We start from the raw sequence: 26,348 nt of genomic DNA, 5'->3' as shown, positions 1-26,348 counted from the left end.
GCCCTCCAGAATACTGCTTATTAAGCTGGTTTCCACACACTGCAAAAAAACAAATCCACAAGTAGGCTTCAGGACCTAGCTTTTAATCTTGCAAATTGGGAAATCAAAAAGAATTGGAAGGTTCCAGCTGGACCTCGGGTGTTCGTATGGCAGAGTGAACTCCTAGAATGATAGGCGGGTATGAAAGTGAAGTGCTGCTTCGAGAGGCTAGATATAGGTGAGGGTCAACTGATCTGGCCAGAGCCTGGGAGGGGCTGGTGTACTACGTGGCACACCCAGAACCTCCATCTCTGGATGTGTCATTGGGGACTCCCTAAAGAGGACTTTTTATCTAGAAGATTGACTTCCCCTCAAGCAGAGATTGGTAACACTGATGATCCGATAGGACAGAACTGGTTTATAAGCACAATGTGAAGGTTCTTTGGGACTGCTCATAATGTGATTTAATTTCAACTGAGCCTCCGCCATGTGTTATATAGCCAAGATGCACAAAAGAGGGAGGTGGGTGGACATTGTGGGGTGGGATTCTACAGTTTGTATAGCAACTGTTATGTCTTTGATAGCTTGCAAAAAGAGAAAATTATTGAATTCAACATAGCCGTTTGATGTTGGGTAAAGGTGGAAAACAATCAAATTTGTTTTAAAAAAAAAAAAGAGCATTTCTGGATTAATACTGGATCAGTCCCCAGTCAGAGAGTGGTAGGGGAAGCCTTCGAGCCCTACCTCGAGGATTTCCATAGCCAAAACATCATGGGTCCCTAAAGTAACTCGGAAATACATAATATCCTAAATTCCACAATTTATGATCTTGAGAAACAAGACACTCAATCTGGTGAGACAGCTATGATGTTAAACTTGCATACTGTACTTCTTGAATTTAGAAAAAACACGGAGTGTGAAGTTAGATTTTGGGGAAATGTTGCACTTCCTGCACCTATGGATAGGGAAAATGCCCTGCTAGGACCCTAGCCTGAATGCCAAATCCCTCTTGAGCTGCCAGTGATATGTTGAAAGAAGCAGAAGATGTTTGAGTATATGATGTCCTTTGTATATTATTCTTCTTCAGATAATACGAGACTACACGCTCCGCTCAAATACAATATTGTGAGATAATGACCTCAGCTTACTCAGATAAAACAACTATGGCCTGGCTGGAAATAGGTAGAAAGGGGATATGTGTACCTTAAAAAAAATGGCTAGGCTCATACCTGGGGGAGCACCAGGAGCAGATGGGCTCACCACGGAATTGTGCATTTTTGCCACATAAAGGTAGCATATTTCAAGGGTGAACTCCCCCAGCACTTCAGAGGCTGTGATAACTCTGTTGAAACAGCAATCCAAAGCATCCTGTACATTCTACAGAACTTTATTATGAATCAACATTGATAATAAGATACTTTCTAAAATCAATTATGACTTGCGCTGGATTTGTCCCAGGTCACTCAGCAGCATTCAGACTGCGAGTTTTCTTCATGTCTTTAGAACTGCTGCATCAAGAGGTGAGGGTGCTGCAGTCCTTTTTGAAGTAGAAGGCTTTTTAGTCCCTGAAAGGGGGCTACATGTGTGTGATGCTGCATAGAATGGGGATGGGTGTCATAGATCACTCTGCTCTTTACAAGCCCCAGCACCACAGTTAGGTTCAATGAGCTACACCTGTACTGTTTGATATATAACACGCGGTACTTGACAGAGATGCCCCTTATCCCCACTGCTGTTCTCTTGGTGTGCACACTTCATTCAGTGAGGCATACAGTTTGAAGGGTGGTGTATTTTGCTGCCCTGCCATGCAGAGGATTTTCTGCTCTACGTGTGTGTTGAAAAACATGTTTAAAGACAACAGTGGAACATTAAACAAATTATCTGACGTTGTCGAGTGATTGATAACATTGCCTCTTTTCTTGGCTGAGCAAATTACCCTTATGAGAATGGTGATCCTTCCAGACTCTTATAGCTGTTTACGAACATCCCCGTCACTCCACCACATTCTTTTTTTCATGAACCTAAAACATCTAATGATAAAGTTGGCAGGGGCAGACAAGCAACACACAGTGGAATGAACAACATTGACCCTACCTGGTGAACTCCACATTCAGAACTTTGCTTCTGGGCAGCTTCAGCGCACATCACACGCTTGTTGTTTCATTGGTCCACTGCTTTGTTGCTTCTTTGTTTTAACTCCACACCAATGATGGTGTCAGGGCAGACCTGAGGCTCAAAACTAGCTGGCGAATAGATAGGTTAAATAGTCTCTCTTCTTCTCTGGGGCAGACGGCTCTTCATAAGAGAAACTTTGCAGGCAGACGAACAGCTGGCCTTTGTGCCCAGATAAACGGTATGTTGTTGAATAGCAGACATGGACTTGTCGAGGTCTGATGTCTTATGTGATAAAATAACTCCTCAGCAGAGTTTAAAGCTATTTGGATTTTCAAGAATGCAACAAGTCTCAGATGTTCACATAGTGAATCTGATTTCATACACTCGTCCCAGGAATTCCAGGGTTGATGGCTTTTTGGAAAGAGCTATTCAGTTAGTTATACTTGATGACACAGCTGAAGATGGACCCTCACTCCTGATAGTGCCACTAGGATATGCCTGAGATGTCCTGCTCCCCAGTAGATACACAGCCTTGTGTTGTTGGTTGCCCAGATTGTTAATGTGCTGGGATACAGGCCCACTGCCTGAGGTCCTTATGGGATTAAAGGCCTGTTTTTCTGCAATGGCTCATCACACACATATACATTTCTCCTCCCAACCTTCCGATGCATAAAATACATCTGGACCCTAGGAGACAAGACCTACACCAAAAAGAGGCGGTCTTCTAAGCACCAAACAATGATTGATGAAGACCTGACCTATACTATATGCTGGGCAAACATGTTAAATAAAAAAATAATGGGAGAGCAAGGGAATTGTGGTGCGTCCGTAACCCCAGTATAATAAGCTAAAAGAGACTGGACAAACCCACTATGTAGGTATGGTACAATCACTAGTATGGTTAGTACATGCACTCATTAGGTTTGTTTAAAAGACCCCTTGCACACCAACCTGCTTCTTGTCATGCTTCATCATTGGGGTCCCAATGCCCCCTGTTTGTGCTACGATGCCTGATCACAGAGGAGCTGGTGTGATGTGAATGTGTGATGTGACGTGAATTATACTTAAAAATATCTCTGGGAATCCTTGCCTGTAAACTTTGTTAGTGGCGGCTCAGGATATAGGTAAAAAATGTGTAGTGCAACTAAATGGGAACTTATTATCCTTAGTTGACTTTGTGAGTGATCTACATGTTTCAGCCTGCGAAGGTATATGTTGGGGGCTTTCTTCAGGACCGGATAGTGAGACTGGTGAGTGGCAAAGTGGAAAGTGCCATGTGAAAAAAGTGAAGTGCCTACACACGCGTTAAGGTGTGTGTGGTCTAAGTTGTCAACGTACTTACGGACACTTGAAAAAACACTATGTGAAGGTTATGGGCTGCTGATTGAGGCTCGGGAGGGGTCTCATCCGATGTCCCAATTTGGTCTCTGCATGAAGCCCATCTGTAAACCTGCTGTGGTGTCCCGTAGTACCGGCTGGTCACATGTCTGCATATAAATACCATTATCTAGCCTACTAGTACATCAATAGTTGTGTATACCTTGTAATTTTGAAATGTGTGTTAGATATTTCTATTAAATATGACTGCTGAAAGAGTACACTTTTTTCATGAAGGCTGTTTATGTTACTGCTCTGTAAAATCTGGTGTCTTCGCTTCTTTGTTGTGATACCTCGACGTCTGTCAGTAATGGGTTGTAATCTATAGTAATGCTTTATAAAATAAATAAAGTTGGAAAAAATATCCAGTTGGCTATGGATGGAACAGTGGCAGAAAATGAAGGTGAAAAGAACATAGTCCTGCGTCGAAGTCTCATTCCAACAACTAACGCTGGAGGGGACAGTGTACAGACTTCACTTGTGTGTTAAAGGCCTCTTGGGGTTCTGGACACTTCTGATGAGCTGTGGCAGTACCTTTGATGCAGCCATCCTACTGTCTAATCCGTTGTCTCTTCTCCTCATTTTGCCCCCATTCTTTCCTGTGTTTTACTCTTTCCAGTCCCTCTCTGCCTCTCATTCTCTCACCCTTCTGCCTTCTCACCCTCTTCCTTTGTGCCTTCCTCTGCCTCACTGTCATCTTGTTTCCTCCAGGACAGTTTTTTCTCTTTTCCTTCTGATCTCTCCCTGTTTGGTTCCATGCTAGCTCCCCTTTTGGTGCCAAGACAGAGTTTAGGTAAAGGAGTATAAAACGATGTTGGTCTTGAGCGTATACCAAATGCAAACTGTTTTTATTCATCACTTGTAATTAGATGTTTATCTCTCTCTCTTTCTCTCCCAGGAAACGTTTGGGTTTATTCCATTTATGCCCCAAATTATACAGACCATACTGCTGCAAATTACTGCCGCAAGGAGCTCTACCTCTACGCCTTCTGGATGACGACTTTGGTGTACATTTTCCTGGGACTGCCCATCTTCATTCGCGGCTGTATGTTTTTCTGCGACTGTTTCTTGTTTTACAGAGACTCCTCGGAAGTCCCTGAGGCGAAAGATAGTGCTATGCCCTAACTCCTGATCGACATTTCAGTAGACTTGGTATTGTTGGGTGTCAGACCAGTGGACATCATCTAAAAATGTTTATTTACTGGTCTACTCCTTTTTCTGTCCCAACAGCAGCTCTTCTGGTTCCTGTTGCAACAGGTTGTACTGGGCGAAAGAAAACCCTATGGACCCAATAAACAAAGACCAAAAGGAGTCAATTAAAACCAATAGAAGCCAAATGTACGAGTATGAGGTTGACAAACTAAAGGTCACAAAGACCTGATCACTGGTCGTGTCATTGAACACCAATATTTTCCAGTAAAAAGCCTAATGTAATTAACAGAGGACCGTTTTTGAATCCATCAGGAATTATCTTTATTGCAGCCTTCAGGCTTCTTCCTGAAGAAGACCAGAACAACCTCCTGGGTCTGATGCCCAAGAGGAAGTGGCCAACTTTGCTTACCTTTGACCTCCACCCTCCTTCCGGCTTCTTGACAAATGCAGCCGGAAGAGCTCCAGAAAGGGTATACCCATACAGCTCTTTGAGGAGAGCATCATCCTGTTCTTGCACCCCAGAACTTTTTCTGCTACTCCAGTGAGAAAAGTCCCTCCCTGCATAGAATTTGCCACTCCAACAGTGCACTGTTTCTGCATATAATATTCAATGGGGCTTGAACTGTAATATGGGGCTCTGAGTGAATTTGTGTGAAAATATGCCTGACAGTCAACGGTCTCCGTGTCTCTTCTTGTCCCTAACATTTGTTAAACCAACTTGTGCCAATTTAGCCTATGTTTTCAAATTGGTTTTACTTAGATATACTACTGTTGTTTTGACATTCTATCCACTGAATAGTGGATCGGACTTGACGAATTAGATGGCTGTTTGAAGAAATATGAGCTTTGCTATTGTATATGTTGTTTTGGGACGTTTTATCTGACCAAGATATATCTAATGGTGATGAATGTTCAGTGTGGATTCACGGTTTGAATGGACTCTTGAATGATTGGTTGTATGAATGTGGTGTGTTAGGCTGTCCATGGAAAGTGTCACTATTTGGGCCAGTTGTGGTTTTGTATATATTTTATTATGTAACCAGAATAGATTTTGATACTAATCTACTGCTTTTAAATATTAATAAGACAAGAATAAAATGTTGTCACAATAATTGATTCATCTACTCCTTTTTGTTTACACATGGTCTAGCCTGAGTGACTATTTATATAACGACTTAAACAGCGTTCATACAACTCCGATCGGTAGAGCTGCTTGTTAGATTGTATGATACGTTGATTTTTCCCTAGTGCTCTACCTCTATCGTTCCAGGGGTTCCCCACTTACCTAGTAGTTTTGCCCAAGAGGAAGCAGCCAACTTAGCTTAACTTTGACCTCCACCCTCCTTCCGGCTTCCTGACAAAGGCAGCCGGAAGAGCTCCAGAAAGGGTATACCCATACAGCTCTTTGAGTAGAGCATCCTGTTCTTGCACCCGGACCTTTTTCTGCTAATTCAGTGAGGAAAGACCCTCCTTGCATAGAATTTGCCACTCCAGCAGTGCACTGTTTCTGCATATAATATTCAATGGGGCTTGAACTGTAATATGGGGCTCTGAATGAATTTTTGTGTGAAAATATGCCTGACATTCAACTTTAAACAAGCCTTGCAAATGTCAACTGGTCTGGCTTATAAATGAAAGTGCCTCTTATTCTTGCACTCACACATCCATTCATCCACCCACTGACTCATTCTTGCATTTATCCACTTGCAGAACCAAGGAGCCCCAAAAAACTCAACAACATATGCATGGCAGGCATATGCTTGCAGCAACAAATAAAATTAAAAATAGCAGCAGATAACCATATCGCCACTGTATTGTACATAGTGTATAATTTTTGAAGAGTTAAGGCATGGCCACCATGTTTAGAACCAACACACTGTCAATCTTGAAATGGTAAATAATTAATACACCGTGGACATTACCATTCCATTATAGTCACCTGATTTAGAGGCAGCGGGCGCACAAGAAACGGCGCAGTGCAGATTTAATGAGCGGTAAGCAAGCAGCTTGTTAATGCTCTCTGGGGAACTCTTGATGCTCTTAACAAAAGTAAGGGTGATCACTTATGGCAGCACATTCATTATATCAGAACTCTGATAATAGCCTCTGTGATTGTTCCAGGACTTATATTGTACATGGATTTAGATTCTAGCAATGCTCTGATTTTGCCACCTTTCTTCAGTGCAGGTCAGAAAGAGGCATAAGAGTTCGTTCAAGTGATGGAATACCATGTGAGTCGGTGCACTTCCAAAAAGGTACATGATTAGTGGTATTCTTCAACTCTATACAATCTCTTTCCAATCTGAAAAAGACTGGAAAGTCAAGAGTAAAACCTTTTACAGGGAGGGAAAAGTAGGATGTGGGGAAAGTCAATTTGCAATCACTGAGCAGATTTTTGAATGAGCAAATGTTAACTTGTATATTTTCTCATTCAAAAGTGAACTTCATAAAATGTTGCTAGTATTGTGTAATTCCACACTTCCCAGTAGGAACTGTGCATTTGTTGGGCAACATAAACATACAGATGGTGCCAGACTAATTTGATGCTCCTCTGCAGGATAGGTCATCCTTGAGACCAACTAGCCCACAATGCCAACAGATGCACCCCTAAACCTAGACCGGTAGCAACAATTTTGACAACCACAGAACATGACATCCCTGAACCACTCTACGAGCTCCTGGTAACTGATCTAGAACCTTTTTGCTCAGTCACTACTGCTCTCTTTCTCTCCGAGATATATACTAAGAATACGCAGTGGGGCATTTTCAATATTTATTGCACCATCGTGATTCTCGTGTATAATATATGTGCTGCTATGATCAATAGAAAGAAGTAGATAAAAGTGATTAGCAATGTAAGGACAGTGGGACAGTGAACAGAATGGAAAGTGCCACCACCTTGCTAAGACAATGTAAAATATTGAGGCACACAAAAACTATATATATATATATATATATATATATATATATATATATATATATATATATATATTGCCACCAACCAAACTTCCACCATCAAAAGAGGCGCTGACTCCGTGTATCTCAGTTCAAGGGTTTTATTTGTTACATCAGCTTCTGCTCAGACGCGTTTCGGCGGCTCTTCCCGCCTTGCTCACTAACATCAGACCCATTGAATCTGCGCTATATATACATACACATGTTACACAATCACATGAGTCATAATTGTAATTTGCTAATTGGCTTTAGTGTCGCCTTGGTGATTCTGGTTACACCCACATGCCTACGTGACCACTACCATGAATGCAACATTACTTTTACAAAACATCATACATATAATCATGTTTGACTAAACATTATCGTCATGTTTAAACATTATGCTGTCGTTACTTCGTAATTCATTACATCAAAAACCCCGAGTTGAAATGATTTAATTAACCACATTGCTTAAGGCATTCGGTAATCCGCCCTACGTCAAATTATTATGTTTACGTCATAGCTCTTGGGCGTAATTGTCGAGGGGGTGTGTGTCACTGCCAAGGCCGGTGATTGGTTTGTATGTGCAGAGCTACAAAGGGGCTCGGTAACACCGGAGATCGGTTTGCTGGCCTGGTGGCAGAGTCAGAACATGTTTCAGCATTCCCAGTCCCTCCTCGTGTGTCTGGTAAGTGAAGCGTGTGTTTTCTTAGCATTCACGTTCTAATTTCGAGGGCACATACTCACGTTAGCCTTATGAGTGACAAATTCCGCGCTAGTGCGCACCCTATTTGTTATAGTTTTGTGCAGATCCTGCTGGGTTATGGTTCAACCATTTTCACATTCTACCGGGATTAACTAACGATGTGAAATGTTTGGTGTGGTTCGCGGGTGTGGATTACATGTGACTGCTACTGAAATTAGTATAATGATGGCGCCATCTGGGTCTTTGTTACAAAGGTACTAAGGTACAGTCGGGGTAGGCTATTTAGATGTGCACACTAAGGGCTTCATCTGCGTTCAGCCCTGCGGGGATCTTGGAATTCAGCAAAATGATATATCTGGATTCCAGACGGCGTAACGCAAGCTTGCGATTGCCGCCTCTTACATTTCTTGGAATGCTGTCAATGACAAAGTATGTCAGACCTTTTGCGTCCCCTCCATGCATCTCATGGATATGTCTCGCTACCGGGTAGGCTGGGTCCTTGTTGGTGATAGCTCTCAGGTGTTGTAAAATTCTTACATGCACTTGGTGGATAGTCGACCCTACATATTGTTTACCACATTCACATACAAGCACATAAACGGCGTATTCCGTTTTGCATGTGAAGTGTTCCTTGATGGCATAGGGTTGCTTGCGAAAGGGTACTATGACACTCGTAGTGTTTTTCCCATGGGTACAGGCTTTACATTTGGGACATTTCTTGAAACCCTTTTGTGACTGGAACCAATTTTTCTGTTTTTGGATGGCCGGGGCATTGTTGACCAATTGTTGACGCATTGATCGGGCCTTCCTGAAGGATACCAGTGGTTTGTCACCCACTTTGTCACCTATAATTGCGTCATTACGGATCAATGGCCAGTGCCTTCTGAGTATTTTTCGAAGGTTGGCATGGTGGCGATTGTAACCCGTAATTAGCCTCGGGGGTTGCCTTTCCTGTTGTTTAGGTCCAGTTTTTGTCACATCAGGGAATAGTAGCTCCCGTCTGTTTTTGGCACTACATTTTTCTTCCGCAGTTTTGCATGTTTTGTCAGTGTAACCTCTGTGCTTTAATCTCGTAAAGAGATTGGTTTTTGCTTCAGCTAACCCTTCCTTGGTGCTGCAGTTGCGAGTCATCCTGAGGCATTCTGCGTATGGGATAGACTGTTTTAGGGGTGTCGGGTGGAAACTGTTAGCGTGGAGGATCGTGTTGCCCGCAGTGGGCTTTCTGTAGGTGCGTGTTTGTATTGTGTCATCCGTAACAAACAATTCTACATCCAAGAATTGTATACTTTCTTTTTTTACATTACAGGTAAATTTAAGATTCAATGAATTTTCGTTCAGCTGTTCAGTGAAAATCCTCGCACTCTCCTCACTGCCCTCCCACAAAATAAAGATGTCATCAATAAAACGTTTATAGATAACAACATTGTGGTATATATATACTGAAAAAAACATAGGTTTCAGGGAAGTTGTAGTTAGTTGGACATTTCACTCGTACAAAACCACAGAAATCCCCCCATTATAGTTAGTTCATCTAACTATAACTCTGCCCCCCACAATGCACTGCTGATGATGTCACATATTATTCATGACATGGTCAGTGACATCACTGATGACATCTCAAATGACCTCACTGATTACATCATCCAGTGACTGTGTCTTTCTGTAAAGTTTAAATATGTTTTATATATATGCCAAGGTGTATTGAAGAATGAGTGGGTATATAAGTGTCTGGATAAAGGATTTAGTAGGTGCGTGACTGACTGTATAAGTGAGTGATTAAATGTGTCTTACTGAATGCATGGGTTAGTGACTAAAGTGTCTGAATGTGTGTATCAGTATGTGTGTTGTTGTGTAAGCTGCTGCATGTGTTGGTCAGTAGCTACATGAGTGTCTATATGGGTTATTTATTGGTTGCCTGAGTATTTGTATAGGAGACTGTGTGCTTGTGGGTGGGTGGGAGGGAGGTGTGTGACTTTGTGCATAGATGTGTAAGTGGTTGATTCACTGGGTGTATGGGTTCAAGAGTGCATATGGAAAAAGCTGTATGGGCGAGTGAGTGTGTATACTGGTGTGTTGTTGAGTGAACGGATGTCTCAGTTGTACATGTCCAAGTAACTACATATGTAAAAGGCAGTGTATGTTAGAGTTGGAGTATATAAATGACTATACGTGAGAGACACTGATTGTGAGTGGCTGTACGGATGCGTGTGTCCTTGTATCAGTGATTGTATAAGAGAGTAAGTATGTGTTAGTATATGTTTGAATAAGTTAGGTGGTGTGGGTATAACTGTATAGGTGAGTAAATGGGAGTGTAACTGATTGTTTGCATTACTGACTAGGTGTGTGAGTAACTCCATGGATGAGTGGTGGTGTGTCAGTGTCTGTATAGGTGTATGAGTGCATATGATAGTGTTGTATTGATGAGTGACTGCATGTATGAGTGATTGTATGGATGAATGAGTGGATGTGTGTGTAGACCTAGGAATCAGCGAGTGTGTATGTAGTAACTTGTATTGGTGTGTTGATGGTTTTGAAAATGGTAGTCTGTATTTTACAGTGGGTGTTTCAAAGGTTATATTAGAGTGTGAGGAGGTGCTTCAGTTTTTCACGTGGATGATGTAATCAGTGATGTCATTTGAGATGTCATCAGTGATGTCACTGACCATGTCATGAATTATGTACTATATGATGCCATCAGCAATGCATTGCGGGGGCGTGAGTTATAGTTAACTGAATAACTATAATGGGAGAATTTCTATGGTTTTGTAAGAGTGAAATGTCCAACTAACTATAACGTCCCTGAAACCTATCGTTTTTTCATCGAATTTCTAAGGTTTTTTTAAATGCTAATTTCTAACTAAACGTGCCTGAAACCTACGTTTTTTTCAGTCGATTTCAATGGTTTTTTAAAATGCTAATTTCTAACTATAACGTAGCAGTCGCATTTGGAGAGTGGTGGAGAAAGGTGAGCGTGGCCTCCAAATACCTCTGTTCCTGTTCTAGGAGAAGGAAGCTTGCACTGCTGCCAGGCTATACCTGTTCTAGGTGAAGGAAGATTGCACTGTTCCAACCAGGCTTAACCTGTTGTAGGTGAAGGAAGCTTACACTGTTGCAGCCAGGCTGTACCTGTTCTATGTGAAGGAAGATTGCACTTCTGCCGGGCTGTACCTGTTCTAGGTGAAAGAAGCATGCACTGCTGGTCCCGAGCTGTATCTGTTCTAGGTGAAGGAACCTTCCATTGCTGCCAGGCTGTCCCTGTTGTAGGTGAAGGAAGCTTGTACTGCTGCCACGCTGCACCTGTTCTAGGTGAAGGGAGCATGCAGTGCTGCTGCCGGGCTGTACCTGTTCCAGGTGAAGGAAGCTTCCACTGCTGCCATGCTGTACCTGTTCTAGGTGAAGGAAGCTTGCACTGCTGCCAAGCTGAATCTGTTCTAGGTGAAGGAAGCTTGCACTGCTGCCAGGCTGTACCTGTTCTAGGTGAAGGAAGCTTGCTCATCTGCTGCCAGGCTTTACCTGTTCTAGGTGAAGGAAGCTTGCACTGATACTGCCAGTCTGTACTTGTTCTAGATGCAGCAAGCTTGCACTGCTTCTGCTAGACTGTACCTATTATAGGTGAAGCAAACTAGCATTGCACACTTGTCACATCAGGCCCGCCCCCTCTGTGCACCACTGTGCAAATGCGCCCCTGGCTTGTTACAAGTTGGGGAATTAAGTCCCCTTGAATCCTGAGGGATCCTGGGGTCCAACTAGTCCACCAGGTACCACCTGTAAGCGCCACAGAGCTGCGCTGCAGAGAGGTGTAAAAAGGGGCGTGGCCTCAGACCACCTCTCTGCAAAGCAGCCCTGTGGCACTTACTGGAGGTACCTAGTGGGCTACTTGGCCTCCAGGGACCCCGAGGATTGAAGGGGAATTAAAACTCCCAACTTAAAACGTGGGGCACATTTGCACAGTGGTGCAGAGAGGGGCCTGATGTGACCAGTGTGCAAACGCGCCCCGTGGTGCCTTTTTAAGTTGGTGGATTAAGTCCCCTTGAATCTTGATGGTCCCTGGGGGCCAACTAGCCCACCACGTACCTCCAGTAAGCGCCACAGAGCTGTGTTGGAGAGAGGTGGTCTGAGGCCACACCCCTTTTTACACCTCTCTGCAATGCAACTCTACAGCACTTACTGGAGATACCTGGTGGGCTAGTTCACCCCAGGATTCCTGAGCATTCAAAGACGTAATCCCCCATCTTAAAACACGCCACAGGATGTGTTTGCCCCCTCCCTTCACCACTATGCAAATGTGTCCTGTGCCGCCTTTTAAGTTGGGGGATTAAGTCCCCTTGAATCGTGAGTTTCCCTGGGGTCCAACTTGCCCACCAGGTACCTCCAGTAAGCGCCACACAGCTGCGTTTCAGTGACGTGTAAAAAGGGGAGTGGCCTAGGACCGCCTCTCTGCAACCCAGCCCTGTGGTGCGTACTAGAGGTACCTGGTGGGCTAGATAGCCCCCAGGGACTCTCAGGATTCAAGGGGAACTAATTCCCCACCTTAAAATGCACCGCAGGGCGTGTTTGCACAGTGGTGCAGGTAGGGGGTTGGGCCTCAGGCGATGTGCCGTTTCCTTTTTTTTTTTTGGGAGGGGGGCTGCATGGCTCCCCTTCCCTTGGCCACTTTTTGCCCGGGGACCCCATCCACTGGGGCCAGCCCGCCTTTTTATTGTATTTTTTTATTTTATTTTATTTATTTAAAGGGGAGGGGGGGCCATGTGGCTCCCCTTCCCGGGCCACTTCTAGCCCCGGGGATCCCATCCCCTGGGGCCTGGCCGCTCCTTTGGGGGCCGTGGGGGGAGCCCCAATGCCCTGAGGTTTCCCTGCTCTCGCTTCCAAAATCCAAATCAGAGTTTGCTATGGTCCCATGGCAAACAGCAGTGTCCCGGGGGTGGGCACCCCGGGACACTGCAGGAGCCGGCCCTGTGGGGTGGCGGACCCAAGGGTCATCAAAGGCTCCAGGAGGGGGCTGCACAGCCCCTCACCCAATCATTGCAAGGTGAGGTGGTGGTCTCCAGGGTGTGTGGGGGGGCTCTAGCCCCCCCCCCCACAAGTTGTCTTTTTTTTAAATGAGCCCCGGGGAGGTGGTGTTTCCCAGGGCATGTTGGGGGGACTCGAGTCCCCCCACACATACTATTTTTTTTTTTTTTATGTAGCCCCGGGGAGGTGGCGGTCTGCAGGGGACTGTGTGCCCCCGCAAAACATAAATGAAGCCCCAGGGAGGTGGCGGGTACTGGGGCTGTGGGGGCCCCCATGGGACCCCGCGATACATTTTTTGAATGCCCCCAGGACCTGGCCCACCTGGGAGCTTAAAAAAAACGAAGTGCGGGGGCTTTTTTTGCCCCTCGGGGTCCTTGAGGGACCCCCTGAGCAGGCCTAGGGGATCAGGGTGTTTTTACCCTGCCCCCCTTTCTTGTTTTTCCTGCTTAATTCTCTGTTTTCTTGTGACTCGGTTCAACCGAGTCACAAGATGGCTGCCAACACGTCCTGGTTTGGAGTGTTGACAGCCAATTAGAATAAAGCTCGAGGTCGGGAGGGTTCGCAAATCCACCGCAGCCATAGATATCAAAACTCTAACTTTTGAATTTCTCAGCAACTACTGAATGGATTTACACCATTTAAAAAAAAAAGTCGCTTTCTAAACCAAGCAATACCTTTTTGCCAAATTTGGGGTAATTCGGATCAGCAGTTCAGGCTGTAGCCAGTCTCAAAATTTCCTATAGAAATTAACACACGAAAAATGCGTTTTTTCTCAGCCCACACTTGACGAATCATCCCCAAACTTTCAGGATAGGAGCTGACCTGGTTAGACTTTTTTTGGGACAATTTCGCGAAGATCTATCAAACGACGCCAAAGTTATTAGCAAATCACAAAACACTTTTCCTATGGAAACTAGGATGTAACTATAACTACCTGCTGGCGACTGCCAGTAGGTAATATATATAGTGATATATGTCAAGCGTATTCCCTCTGTGCGTGCCCTTATCTGGATGCCTAGGTTGTATGTATGTGTTCTGCCAAGAATATTCTATCTGGATGAAACAACCCCATTATCTGAAGGGAACGAATGTAAGTCCCCATCTTACTCACAAGCAGCTGAGCTGAAGGATCAGTGCATAGTGACCATGCAATGACAGCAAAGTGCTCCTCTGGTGAAACCTGGAAATGCTTGTTTATTTTTAACAAACAGAAACATTGCTCTTGAGCTGAGACCTTAGTTGGCTCAACATTGTTAAAATCTATTGATAGCTTAGTCCCGTTATGGATGAAAACAAATAATGAAATTTGCACAATGTGTATCTAGGCCTTGTACCTAGTGTTCAAGATATTGTGATAGTGTTCCTACTAAGTGGAATTAGTACGCAATGTAGTTTCGGGGAAACTGACCCTGCTGTGTCACACACGCAAATGTGTGTCAAAAGTTATCTTGTGGAAGAGAAGGCTACTTAGGAAATATGTTTGTGGTAAAGATGGCAGCGATTCTCCCTGGACCTAACCAAGACACATGACAAACACTCCTCAAACATAAGTCAGCAAATAAGCCATCTAATAATAAGAAAGCCATGGTAAACTGTGTTATACTATATGCATCTAAAGTTGATTATAAAATCTATCTAAAAATCTATTTTTAAACGGCGATCATACAGTTTGAAAGGCAAAGCACATAGATAGCCATTTTTAAAAATCAGAACATCCCAAATTCAAAATTAAAGACTTTACAACAAGGCCAAATTAAACTACCCACTAAACAGAATAGTCAATTGTTTTTTTGGTCCCGAGTGGTAGACAAAACATTTTTGGTCCAAGCAACCACAGATGATGTCCCCACAGGTGCACCTTGAAGCAGGTTTATGGAGCAAATCTGTTCCCATCAAAACCCCACAGCAGCTGCTGAGGGAGTGACCATGGGCAGTGGAAGATACACAGCACCAGAGACAAAAACGTATTCACTAGGAACGGAAGCGTCCCAGGATGGCTCATAAAATATATTCAGAAGCAATGAAATACGCTGAGGCCGGATATAGAATTGGGGCTTCAAGGGGTCCACTAGCACATGTATGACCAACAGCTCAACAAATTGCGATCGAAGGCGCAGGTACAAGGCACACTCGTAAGTGCCCAGCGGAATACGGGCTATATGCAGTGTAGCCAAACAGGCTGGAATGATAAGAACCAATGCTCGTTCAGTTCCTGAAGTAGGGATGCACCAAAGCATTGTACCATGTGTTCACGGCACAGGTGCACATGTGGTAGTGCCAGCTCCACATGTTTTTCAAATGGGATATCCATTGTGGAGCAAAGAAATTAAAATTAAAATCACATTGCCGACAATCAGGAGCAGCACAAGTGTAACACCCCTAAAAATGCTTCTGAGCACCGAGTGTATAAATGATGGAATAACTCAGAAAACGAGCTGAAAGGTACTAACCAATCCAGAGCCAATACATTTTAAAAAGTGCGCTATTCCTGTTGTATTAGAAATATTACAAATATCTGATATCTTCTTCCCAAGACCTCCCTCAGTGCTGCCACCAGACTCCTAACAGGCTCAAAGAAATTCAACCACATAATCCCTCACCATAAAGCTCTCAACTGGATTCCTTTTGAGGCCAGAAACCATCTTAAGGTGGTGTGCATCACTGGGGCGCTAGAGGGCGCACAAGCGGAATGGCTGCTTAGGCTGGTAGCTCCCACGCCTTGGCAAGTTATCCAGCACATATCCTTCACCACAGGGTGCTGATCCGTCCTATACATCCGGCAAAAGATATAGGAAGGTGATTACAACACTCGCTCCAAGTTTGGAGCTGCTGCGTGGTCAAAGTTATCGCCAATCCCGAAATCACCGGAGGAGGCCCGGAGCCCGGAAGTGCAGAATCCCGGCTGCGGCGCTCTACGAAACACCGAGGTCGACCACGAGGAGCTGGGCCGCCCTCTTGGACGCCCGTCCGGCGCAAAAACAGAGTCCGCGTGGGAGCCGGCAGTTGGGGGCGAGGTGCGGAAGCCCCATCGCCTGTGTCTGCCCCACCCCCTCCCACCGTTGTAGGCTTCTGGAGCTGTGTCACCAGGTGAGCCGCCTCTCCCGCCCCGTGAGGTGCTGAGCGGAGGAGCGCTCCCCGAGCGCCTGGGGGTCGGCAACATACCGGGCCTCTCGGCGGGGGGGCGGAGGCTGTGGACTATCCTGGCGTAGTGGCGGTTTCGTTTTTTGGAGTCCCCAGAGGGAGGGAGCCGCGGCACCCGGTTTAACCGGGAGACGCCTGAATTTCGCCCGTTGCCTCGGGCGGGGGCTCTTTGAACATATACACCTCCACTAGCATCATCGGGAGCTGCGCTGGTCCCCTTGAACTGGCTGTTTCCCGGGTTTTTTCCTACACTTGGGCCCTAATTCGCCCCCTGAGTCCGGCGGGACTTATCCTGGTGGCTGCCCTCCCCTCCACTTGTCCTGGGAGTTGGTGGCCAACACACCGAGCCTTGGCCCGAAGCTGGGACCCGCCAGACCCACTGGGAGGCTAGAGTTGCTTTGTCTCTGCCCCCCCTGGACGTTGCACCCCGGCGCTGCGAGCGTGTCTAAGGGACTGAGGGGCATCTGGACATCGTTGGCTCATTGGCTACTGGCATGATTGGGATGCTGGGGTGGGAGGGGGGTTGGGTTGTTCTACGAAGAGGTGATTATCACGTGGACGATGTATGTGGCATCTACGACAGTTTATGCACCTGAGTTGGTGGGGTGGTGTAGACCCGGATTCACTGCCTTGGTTGGTACTATCGCTTCTGTTATTGACCTACTTATGGCTACTCTGAATGCTAACTCTCGATTGACTCACCTGTCTTGGAATGTTCGTGGTTTGAATAATGCTAAGAAATGTCGCAGTGTCATTGCCTATCTTGATAGACATCACGTACAGGTTGCCATGCTACAGGAAACCCATCTGCCCCCACGTACTGGTAACTAGACATAATATCGACTCCACAATATCGAATGGACAATATATCAAGTTAAAAATATCGACTATACGAAAATATCGATATAAAAAATATCGATGGTAAAAATATAGTTTAAAATAATGATAAAAAATATCGAGTACAAAAATATCGAATACAAAATATCGACAAGACAAAATATCGATATATAGTGGAAGTAAAAAATTATCGATAATATGTTGGAAAAAGGTAAACAAAAAATCTTTTAATAATAGTAATATAAATTTTTGTTTATGTTTAGGAGCGGGATGTTGGGTTAATAGGGGATAAGGGTGGGGAGTAATTTAAAATAATTAATTAATATAATTTAGTAATAGTATTTTTATTAATAATTAATTGGATAATAATTAATAAAAAATTAGTTAATTAATTAACTTATTAATTAGTTAATTAATTATTATATATTTGTACATATTTATTATTATTAATTAATTAGTAAATAATTAATATTAATTAGTTAGTTAATGAAGTAAATAATATTAATTAGTTAATTAATTAACTAATTAATATTAAATAGTTAATTAATTATTATAAATTTGTACATAATTATTATTATTAATTAATTAGTAAATAATTTGTTTTAATTATATAGTGGAAGTAAAAAATATCGATAATATGTTGGAAAAAGGTATAAAAAAAATCTTTTAATAATAGTAATATAAATTTTTGTTTATGTTTAGGAGCGGGATGTTGGGTTAATAGGGGATAAGGGTGGGGAGTAATTTAAAATAATTAATTAATATAATTTAGTAATTGTATATTTATTAATAATTAATTGGATAATAATTAAAATATAAATATTTAATTAATTAACTTATTAATTAGTTAATTAATTATTATAAATTTGTACATATTTATTATTATTAAATAATTAGGAAATAATTAATATTAATTAGTTAATTAATTAACTAATTAATATTAATTACTTAATTAATTATTATAAATTTGTACCTAATTATTATTATTATTAATTAATTAGTAATTAATTAATTTTAATTAGTAAATTAAATTAATTAGAGTTATTGTTATATATGTTATATTTTGTTATTGTTAAATAATTAACATTTTAAACTATACTAATAATTATTACATTAAATTTATTACAGATATTGTTTTAATTGTTTTATTTATTTGTTATTGTTATAAAATGTTGTTTATGTTTAGGAGTGGGATGTTGGGTTAATAGGGGATAGGGGTGGGGAGTAATTTAAAATAATTATTTAATGAATATAAGTTTGTAAATGTATTTAATTAATTATTAATTGGATAATAAATTAACACAATTAGTTAATTAACTTGTTAATTAATTATTATGAAATTGTACATATTTATTATTAGTAATTAAATGGTAAATAATTAATAATAAATAGTTAATTTAATAAGTAATTATTAATTAGTTTATTAATTAGTATACATATTTCACATATTTTTGATTAGTCAGTAATTGGTAATTAATTGATATTATTAATTTAATTTAATTAATGTGAGTTATTCTTATAAATGTTAAAAAACTTTTTTGTAATTAATTGTTTTTAATTAAATACTAATAATTATTACCTTACATTAATTACAACTAATGTGCTAATATATTTACTTCTTTGTTATTGTCAATTATTAATTAATGGATAATTAAATAATATTAATAATTTTTTGGTAAAGGAGTGTTTGTAGGGTTCAGGGTCAGTTATCAGTTCTTGGGTAAAGGGGTATTTTTGGGGGTCAGGGTCAGTTTTCAGTTATTTGATAAAGGGGTATTTTTAAAGGGATCAGGGTCAGTTTTAATTTCTTGGGTTAAGAGTTTTTTTTAGGGTTCAGGGTCAGTTTTCAGTTCTTGGGTAAAGGGGTCTATTTGGGGGTCAGGGTCAGTTTTCTGTTTTTGGTTAAAGGGGTATTTTTAGGGTTCAGGGTCAGTTTTGGGTTTTTGGGTAAAGGGGTATTTTTTAGTGTTCAGGGTCAGTTTTAAGTTCCTGGGTTCAGGGTTTTTTTTAGGGTTCAGGGTCAGTTTTAAGTTCTTGGGTTAAGGGATTTTTTAGGGTTCAGGGTCAGTTTTCAGTTCTTGGGTAAAGGGGTATTTTTTGGGTTCAGGGACAGTTTTCAGTTTTTGGTTAAAGGGGTATTTTTAGGGTTCAGGGTCAGTTTTGGGTTTTTGGGTAAAGGGGTATTTTTTAGTGTTCTGGGTCAGTTTTAAGTTCCTGGGTTAAGGTTTTTTTTAAGGGTTCAGGGTCAGTTTTCAGTTCTTGGGTAAAGGGGTATTTTTTGGGTTCAGGGACAGTTTTCAGTTTTTGGTTAAAGGGGTATTTTTAGGGTTCAGGGTCAGTTTTGGGTTTTTGGGTAAAGGGGTATTTTATAGTGTTCTGGGTCAGTTTTAAGTTCCTGGGTTAAGGGTTTTTTTAAGGGTTCAGGGTCAGTTTTCAGTTTTTGGTTAAAAGGGTATTTTTTGGGTTCAGGGACAGTTTGGGGTTTTTGGGTAAAGGGGTATTTTTTAGTGTTCTGGGTCAGTTTTAAGTTGCTGGGTTAAGGGTTTTTTTTAGGGTTCAGGGTCAGTTTTCAGTTCTTGGGTTAAGGGTTTTTTTAAGGGTTCAGGGTCAGTTTTCAGTTCTTGGGTAAAGGGGTATTTTTTGGGTTCTGGGTCAGTTTTCTGTATATAAAGTGTGGTTACAAATATTACAAATATTAAAAATATATTTAGTGACAAAATGTTAAACTTTTTTATGCTAATAGAAATTTTTAGGACTACTCAGCAAAATATATTAGACAAATATATGTAAATACAAATATTTAAATTTTATCAATGTATTTAAACATTTATCACATAGTCACATTATACTAAATTAGCTATTTTTATTTATACATGGTCAGTGTCCAGCACCTTCCCTGATATTAGCTACACTGGAGTATGAATACTAAATAATTATTGGTCAGTGTCCAGCAACATACAGTATATTAGCTTGATTGGAGTAGCAATAGTAAATATTAATTGATCAGTGTCCACCACATTTGCATATAATTGTACATTACCATGTTATTATGTTATAAAATAAGGCAAAATGAATGTTTTCACAAATTTTTATTACAAAATTGTAATTTTTTATTGTGGAATACAATACAATCGCAATCAAAAAGAACATAACATTTTTGGAAAATGTTGTATTTGCACATTAACACATTAACCTTTATGTACATGTTGTAATTTTTCACACATTTTTTTCTGAACTTTTTTTCTGTAATTTAAAATATTTATCATCATTAAGTTTGAGTAACAAGTATTTATATTCAAAACAATAACAAAACATATTTTTTTCTGCTTCTTCCATTTATATTTCATAATGTTAATATTATATATTACTATTATTAAATATATACTTTTTAAAGTTACATTTTTATAAAGTAACATGACAATTATTATATTTGGTCAAGATATGTAAATATAAATTAAGACATTGTTTAACACATATTTCTGACAATGTTGTTTTTTAATCAAACATATCAATATCTTATGTTGTTCAATTTATAACTGTAAAGGGGAATAATATTTTTTATGCAATTATATACTTTTATAATACTTAGAAATTATTATAAAACATTTTTAATAATTAATAAAATTAATAACACATATATTTATTATTATTATTATTAATTATTAAACTTAAACATTTATCTCTTCTTTTCAGAAAAACATACATTCAGAGAAATAACAAAACATTAATTCAGGGCATTATTTATATAGTAAATGGTTACTTTTTTTATTAATAACAATAAATACGTTTTATTATTTATTATTATTAATTATTAACATAAAAAAATATAATGTTTAGTTATAAACTAACACAAACTTATTCCTATAAATGTACAAAAAATTTAATTATTTACATATAATATTTCAAGTGCTAATTACTTTTTTAATATTATTAATATATAATAATTACTATATAATAATAAATATTAAATAATGTAATTTCTTTAAACAGTTTAAATTATAATGAGTCTAGTGTATTAATTTGTTAAAATAACTATGTGTATGTATTATATTTTCATACTATAACATTGTATTTTCTATGATACCTTTTCTAAAATGATTTAAGGGGACTACTTTTTTACCACGTAAGGTTATTGCGCTTCGTTCAGGACAGGAGAAGCTCGCGGTTGGGAGTTGCTTCGTGTGGAGAGAGGTAAGGTTAATTGTACATACTATTTTTAACTGAGTGGTAATGTTTGAGGGTATATTCGAACTGTGTAGTGTTTTTGTGTGTATGTATGATTTGTTTATGTAGCGTTTGGGTGAAATGTCGTCGTTATAGATGCGTCGTGTATTTTTTACTTCTAGTGTTATTTTAAGTGTTAGGAAATGTCTTCTTACATGCTTAATGTTAATTGTGAGTGTATTTACAAATGTAATGGCCTATTTGTGGGTGGGTTTCGTAATGTTTGTTTTTTTACAGGTTCCGGTTCCTCGCATGAAAACTACATGGAAGGAAGCGTTTTTTTTTTCTGAGATACTAATGTATGGCTTATTATGGTTATATTTTGACGTGTATCTCCTATATTTCGTGTTTGCCAGGAGCGTATTTTATATTTTTTAACCTTTTTTCGGGTTTTTTCTGGGTTTCCTATTGGATTGATACTTTGATATACCGTTTTTTAAAAGTTGTGTGTATATCACTTTAAATACTAAAGTGTCCACACTACTGTTTTCGGGATTTCCTGGAGCGTTTTTTTCGTGTTTACACAATTTTCGGGTTTTTGATGGTTTCCCATATTGGAATTATACTACATTGCAATGGATTGTATGGATTGTATTTTGCTTCATTACGTCGTTTTCATCTACAAAAATTGTAAGTATTTAAAATACTTTTTTAATTGGGTGGGAAATGTGGAACTTTATGTAATGTGTATGTGTGATGTAATTATAAATATTGCATATTTGTTCAGAAATAATGTACACAATTTTGATAAGTTTGTTAAACAAATATGTATTATTAGAATTGTTTAGAAATGTTTATGATTTTTATATGTACCATTATTGTAAGAAGACATTAGTATATTTTGTAGACATTTTTATAGTAGGCTTTTAGCTATTATTGACAGGTATTCTAATCCTCTAGTTGTAGGATATAGTGTGACTTGACTTTGCAGTAGTTGGAACATTTGTTTAGTTTGTTTACTTAGTTTTGGACCAATTTGGGTCACAGATTGTTCCATTCTTAGTTCTTGATAGCTTTGTTCTTTTTTCAAAGCATCTAGTAGGTTATGGAATGTGGGTCTGGTTCTGCTTGTGGTAGCTTGGAAAGCATTATGCCACCCTTCTACACTGTTGTTTGTTTTAGCCTCTTGGTTTAAAGTACTAAGATAGACATTCCACCAAGGGATTTGGAATTTGGGTTGGCGTCGATGTCCAGACCTGTGCAACCTTCCCACCCAAGTATCTTCAAAATAGTCCAGGAATGGGGTTAGTTTATCTTCATTCCTCTTGTAATATGTGCTGTCAATTAATAAATTGTAGTGTTCCGCTACATCGGTAACAGGAACGTAGGCCAATGCTATACATTTTTTAATTTGATAGGCAAAGGTGCTATCTGTTGAGTATAACATACTTAAAGTTGATTTCTGGAGATGTCTCCATATGCTCTGATTGAAATGATAGTAGCAACCCTGAATTGCTGTGTGGGGAAATGTTCTCAAAATGCTATTAATCATAGCTAATTCGAAATCAATAATTATTTTTTCTGGAAAATAATTATTGATTTCGTTTTTGAGAACATTTAATATTTCTGTGTAAGTGTTTTGCTGTTTGTTTGGTAGCAAACAGTAAATGAAAGGGATGTTATAGTTATGGTATAAACCGTGGATGGAATATAGTTGATAAAAAGGTTTTGGACATGGTTTAAATGTTCCATCCATCATCCATTGGGGACACTGTTGGATTTTTCTTAAGTTACTTGCAGTTGCAAACATTATGATTCTGTTTGTACTGCTTTCATTGTCAAAAAGGATAAATTTGTCTTTATTGTGTGTGATGGACATTTCTGGGGAAATAATAATTTCCTCAAAAGTAGTAGGGTTGGGTGGGGTTGTGGAAGTGCGTCTTTTAGTGTATGCAATTGTGCGTTTCAGGGAGTCAATAGAGGGTAGTTGACCGGAAGCATGGGCTGGGACTTTTACCAATTCTTCTTTAAGAATTTGTGTTGTTGGTTTATCACTTTGTGTGCTAGCAGTTTTGATACTTTCTAAAGCATCTCGTACTTCAATTTCTGTGACATTGGGGGGATGATTGTGTTCCCTGGTAAATAACACATTAGTTTCCTCAGTTGTATCCCTTCCATAACATTTGTTTGAGTAATATTTTGTACATTTCCAGAAAACTTTTCTACCACTTTGTCTTTCCTGATTATAAACATAACCCATATAACATAAAAGTAATTTATTTTTCCATGACATAACAAATTCTGCACCTTCTGTCATTTTGTTTAACTTGTTCTAGGAAAGAATAGAAAGAAAGAAAATCAAAACACATATTTTTCACTTTGTGGTGCTAACATAATTAATGATGTATTTATACTTACAGTTACTATAAGTAGTAATCACGAATGCAGAATTGTATTTTGAAGGATTTTCTTGTATGTATTTATTTATTTACTGTTGGTATGAAAATATAGAAATGCTATTTTAATGTTTACACATAACAAACGTTTTTTCCTAGGAAAAATCAGTTTTTATTTTAGCTTAGTAGTACATTTGATGTGCACATTACATATACTTACTTGTTTAAATTGTTGAGTTGTAGTATTTTGTGGAGTACATCAAGGTAGTAAAGTTCTGATCTGTAGAGAAGATAGAATAAATAAATGTAAAATATTATTAAATATATTTGGAACTGTTGGGAAATTGGAAACATTTAAAAGTATACTAACTTCTAAATAAGTAGTTTTGTTTGCTGTAGGTCGAATAGATGTATGATGTATTCTAAATATCTGTAGAGAAAATATAAAATACATAACATGGTGTTAAGAACATAGTTTGCGGGGTTTTTCGGAAGTTTTAGACAAATTACAAGTATACTTACATTTTTTACAAGGGTAGTCTTGTCTTTGGGTATAGTTGATGTTGGATGTTTTTATTGGATCTGTAGGGAAGATGTAATATACAAGATATGTTGTTTAGAAAATAGCATTTTTTATATTGGGTGTTTACTAACAAAAACATATATACTTACATGTTTAATTGGTGTAGTTTTATACATTTGTAGTGTTGAAATAGGAAAATCTCAGAATATCTGTGAATAAAATGTTTAAAATAAAGAATGAATCTTGTTAAATAGTGTTTAAAAACAGCAGTTGGTGTATAACAGAGCATTAATATATACTTACTATCTGATTTTCCAGGCGAAGAAATAGGAGCATGTATTAGGAATGTATTTGTAGTAGTTTCTATCATAAATTTAGGAGGATCTAAAAATTAAATAAGTGCAAGAGTTAGGAGATATAAGTAAAATAGTACACTACTAATTTAGATTAGTAAATAATGCACTGTAACTTACTTGAATAATTAGCTAGTGAGCTGGATATTTAAAGCTGTTTGTTCAGGAACAAAATCTTCAGAGTGTTGGCATCTTCTTTCTATAGAGTTAGCAGCAACAAATGGTAGGATGCATGTATCCCTTTTATAGTATGTGTATTTTGTGTGCTTTGATTTGATTGGTTGTAGGATGAAAGGAAGGATTGTATAGGCTAGTTTGAATTTTTTTTTGGTTAATTGGTATGTTTGTTGATGTGAGAATGGTGGTATGTGGTGATTTCCGCATTAAACCAGGTTAGTTGTTAAATAAAATAGATGTGTAAATGTTATAAAATAATGAAAATATTACTTAAATGTAAAGAATATTTTTCTAAAGGTAGAATGCATGTAATAGAATGTATAGCAAATGTAGATAAATAGGAATGTGTTAAAAGTAACAGGTATTATATTTAAAATAAATATTGTATAGAGCAATGACTGTTATAGATGATTATTTAGGTATTTTAGACATGAAAGGGTACAAAAAAGAACTCGATATTTTTATATGAACGATATTTTGGTACTCTATATTTTAGTAGTCGATATTTTTGTAGTGTTAGGGGTAAATTCATGAACAACGATATTATTGTAGTCGATATTTATAAAGGCGATATTTATGTACTCGATATTGTAAATACTCGATATTTTTGACTCAATATTTTTGTTGTTTGTGTAATAAGTATACAAAGTCGATATTTTAGTAGTCGATAATTTCTCAACGATATTTTTGCAAGTCGATAATGTGTCCGTCGATAATATTTCAGTGATCCCCACGTACTACAACTGCGAGCAGGTGGGCTGGGGACCGTGTCTTCTCCTCATACTCAACATATGCGAGGGGGGTGGCTATCCTTATAGCCCGCACTGTCCCATTTCACAAATGCGGGGAACTGGTGGATGGGGAGGGGCGGTATGCACTGCTGTGGGGTAGGCTAGGTCGAGACACCTTCACATTTGTTGTTGCATATGCACCGAATATAGACCCTGTTTTTTTCTCCGCTCTATGGGGCAGGGTCATGGCTGTAGGATCCCGCCACGTCATTTGGGGAGGCGATTTCAACCTGGCAATAGTGCCTCAATTGGATAGGGCGGACGGAGTTTGCACATATAAACCCAGAGCTCGAGAGGCGCTGGAGGGCGTACTCGCAGAGGGCGAACTGCTAGATGCCTGGAGACACTTGCACCCATTCAGGAAGGAGGGCACACATTTTACATCTCACACGGGAACGTGGGCACGCTTGGACTATATTCTGGTCACCAAAGAGATAGCATCAGAATTAATAGGGGTGATGCACCTGCCCAGAACATACTCTGATCACAGCCCTGTCATGCTACACCTCCGCATACCGGGGTGGGATAACCCTAGACCACATTGGAGACTCCGCCCTGACATATTGCTGTACACTGTGTTTCGAACTGAACTGGGAGAAGAAATAGCTGCCTTTTCCCCCAGAAATAAGGGATCAGTAGACTCGGTTGAACACATATGGGAGGCTTTTAAGGTCACCATCAGGGGTTATTGCA

The 26,348-nt window shown here is 39.6% G+C and overlaps 1 protein-coding gene across 2 annotated transcripts in view; it reads left to right on the top strand.

Moving 5' to 3' along the window:
* The window catches only part of LOC144797855 (transmembrane protein 272-like), a 119,531-nt gene extending 113,807 nt beyond the window's left edge, over nt 1–5,724 (top strand). For both annotated transcript variants that reach the window (XM_078668659.1, XM_078668658.1), the window contains one exon: nt 4,370–5,724. In XM_078668659.1, coding sequence (XP_078524785.1) covers nt 4,370–4,596 — 227 coding nt within the window. In that variant the 3' untranslated portion in view covers nt 4,597–5,724. The remainder of the gene's footprint in view (nt 1–4,369) is intronic.
* The last annotated feature ends 20,624 nt before the right edge of the window (nt 5,725–26,348 follow it).

This window comes from Lissotriton helveticus, chromosome 12, assembly GCF_964261635.1.
Source record: "Lissotriton helveticus chromosome 12, aLisHel1.1, whole genome shotgun sequence".
In the NCBI taxonomy this organism is placed as follows: Eukaryota; Metazoa; Chordata; class Amphibia; order Caudata; family Salamandridae; genus Lissotriton; species Lissotriton helveticus.
This window is presented reverse-complemented; position numbering and strand designations above follow the sequence as displayed.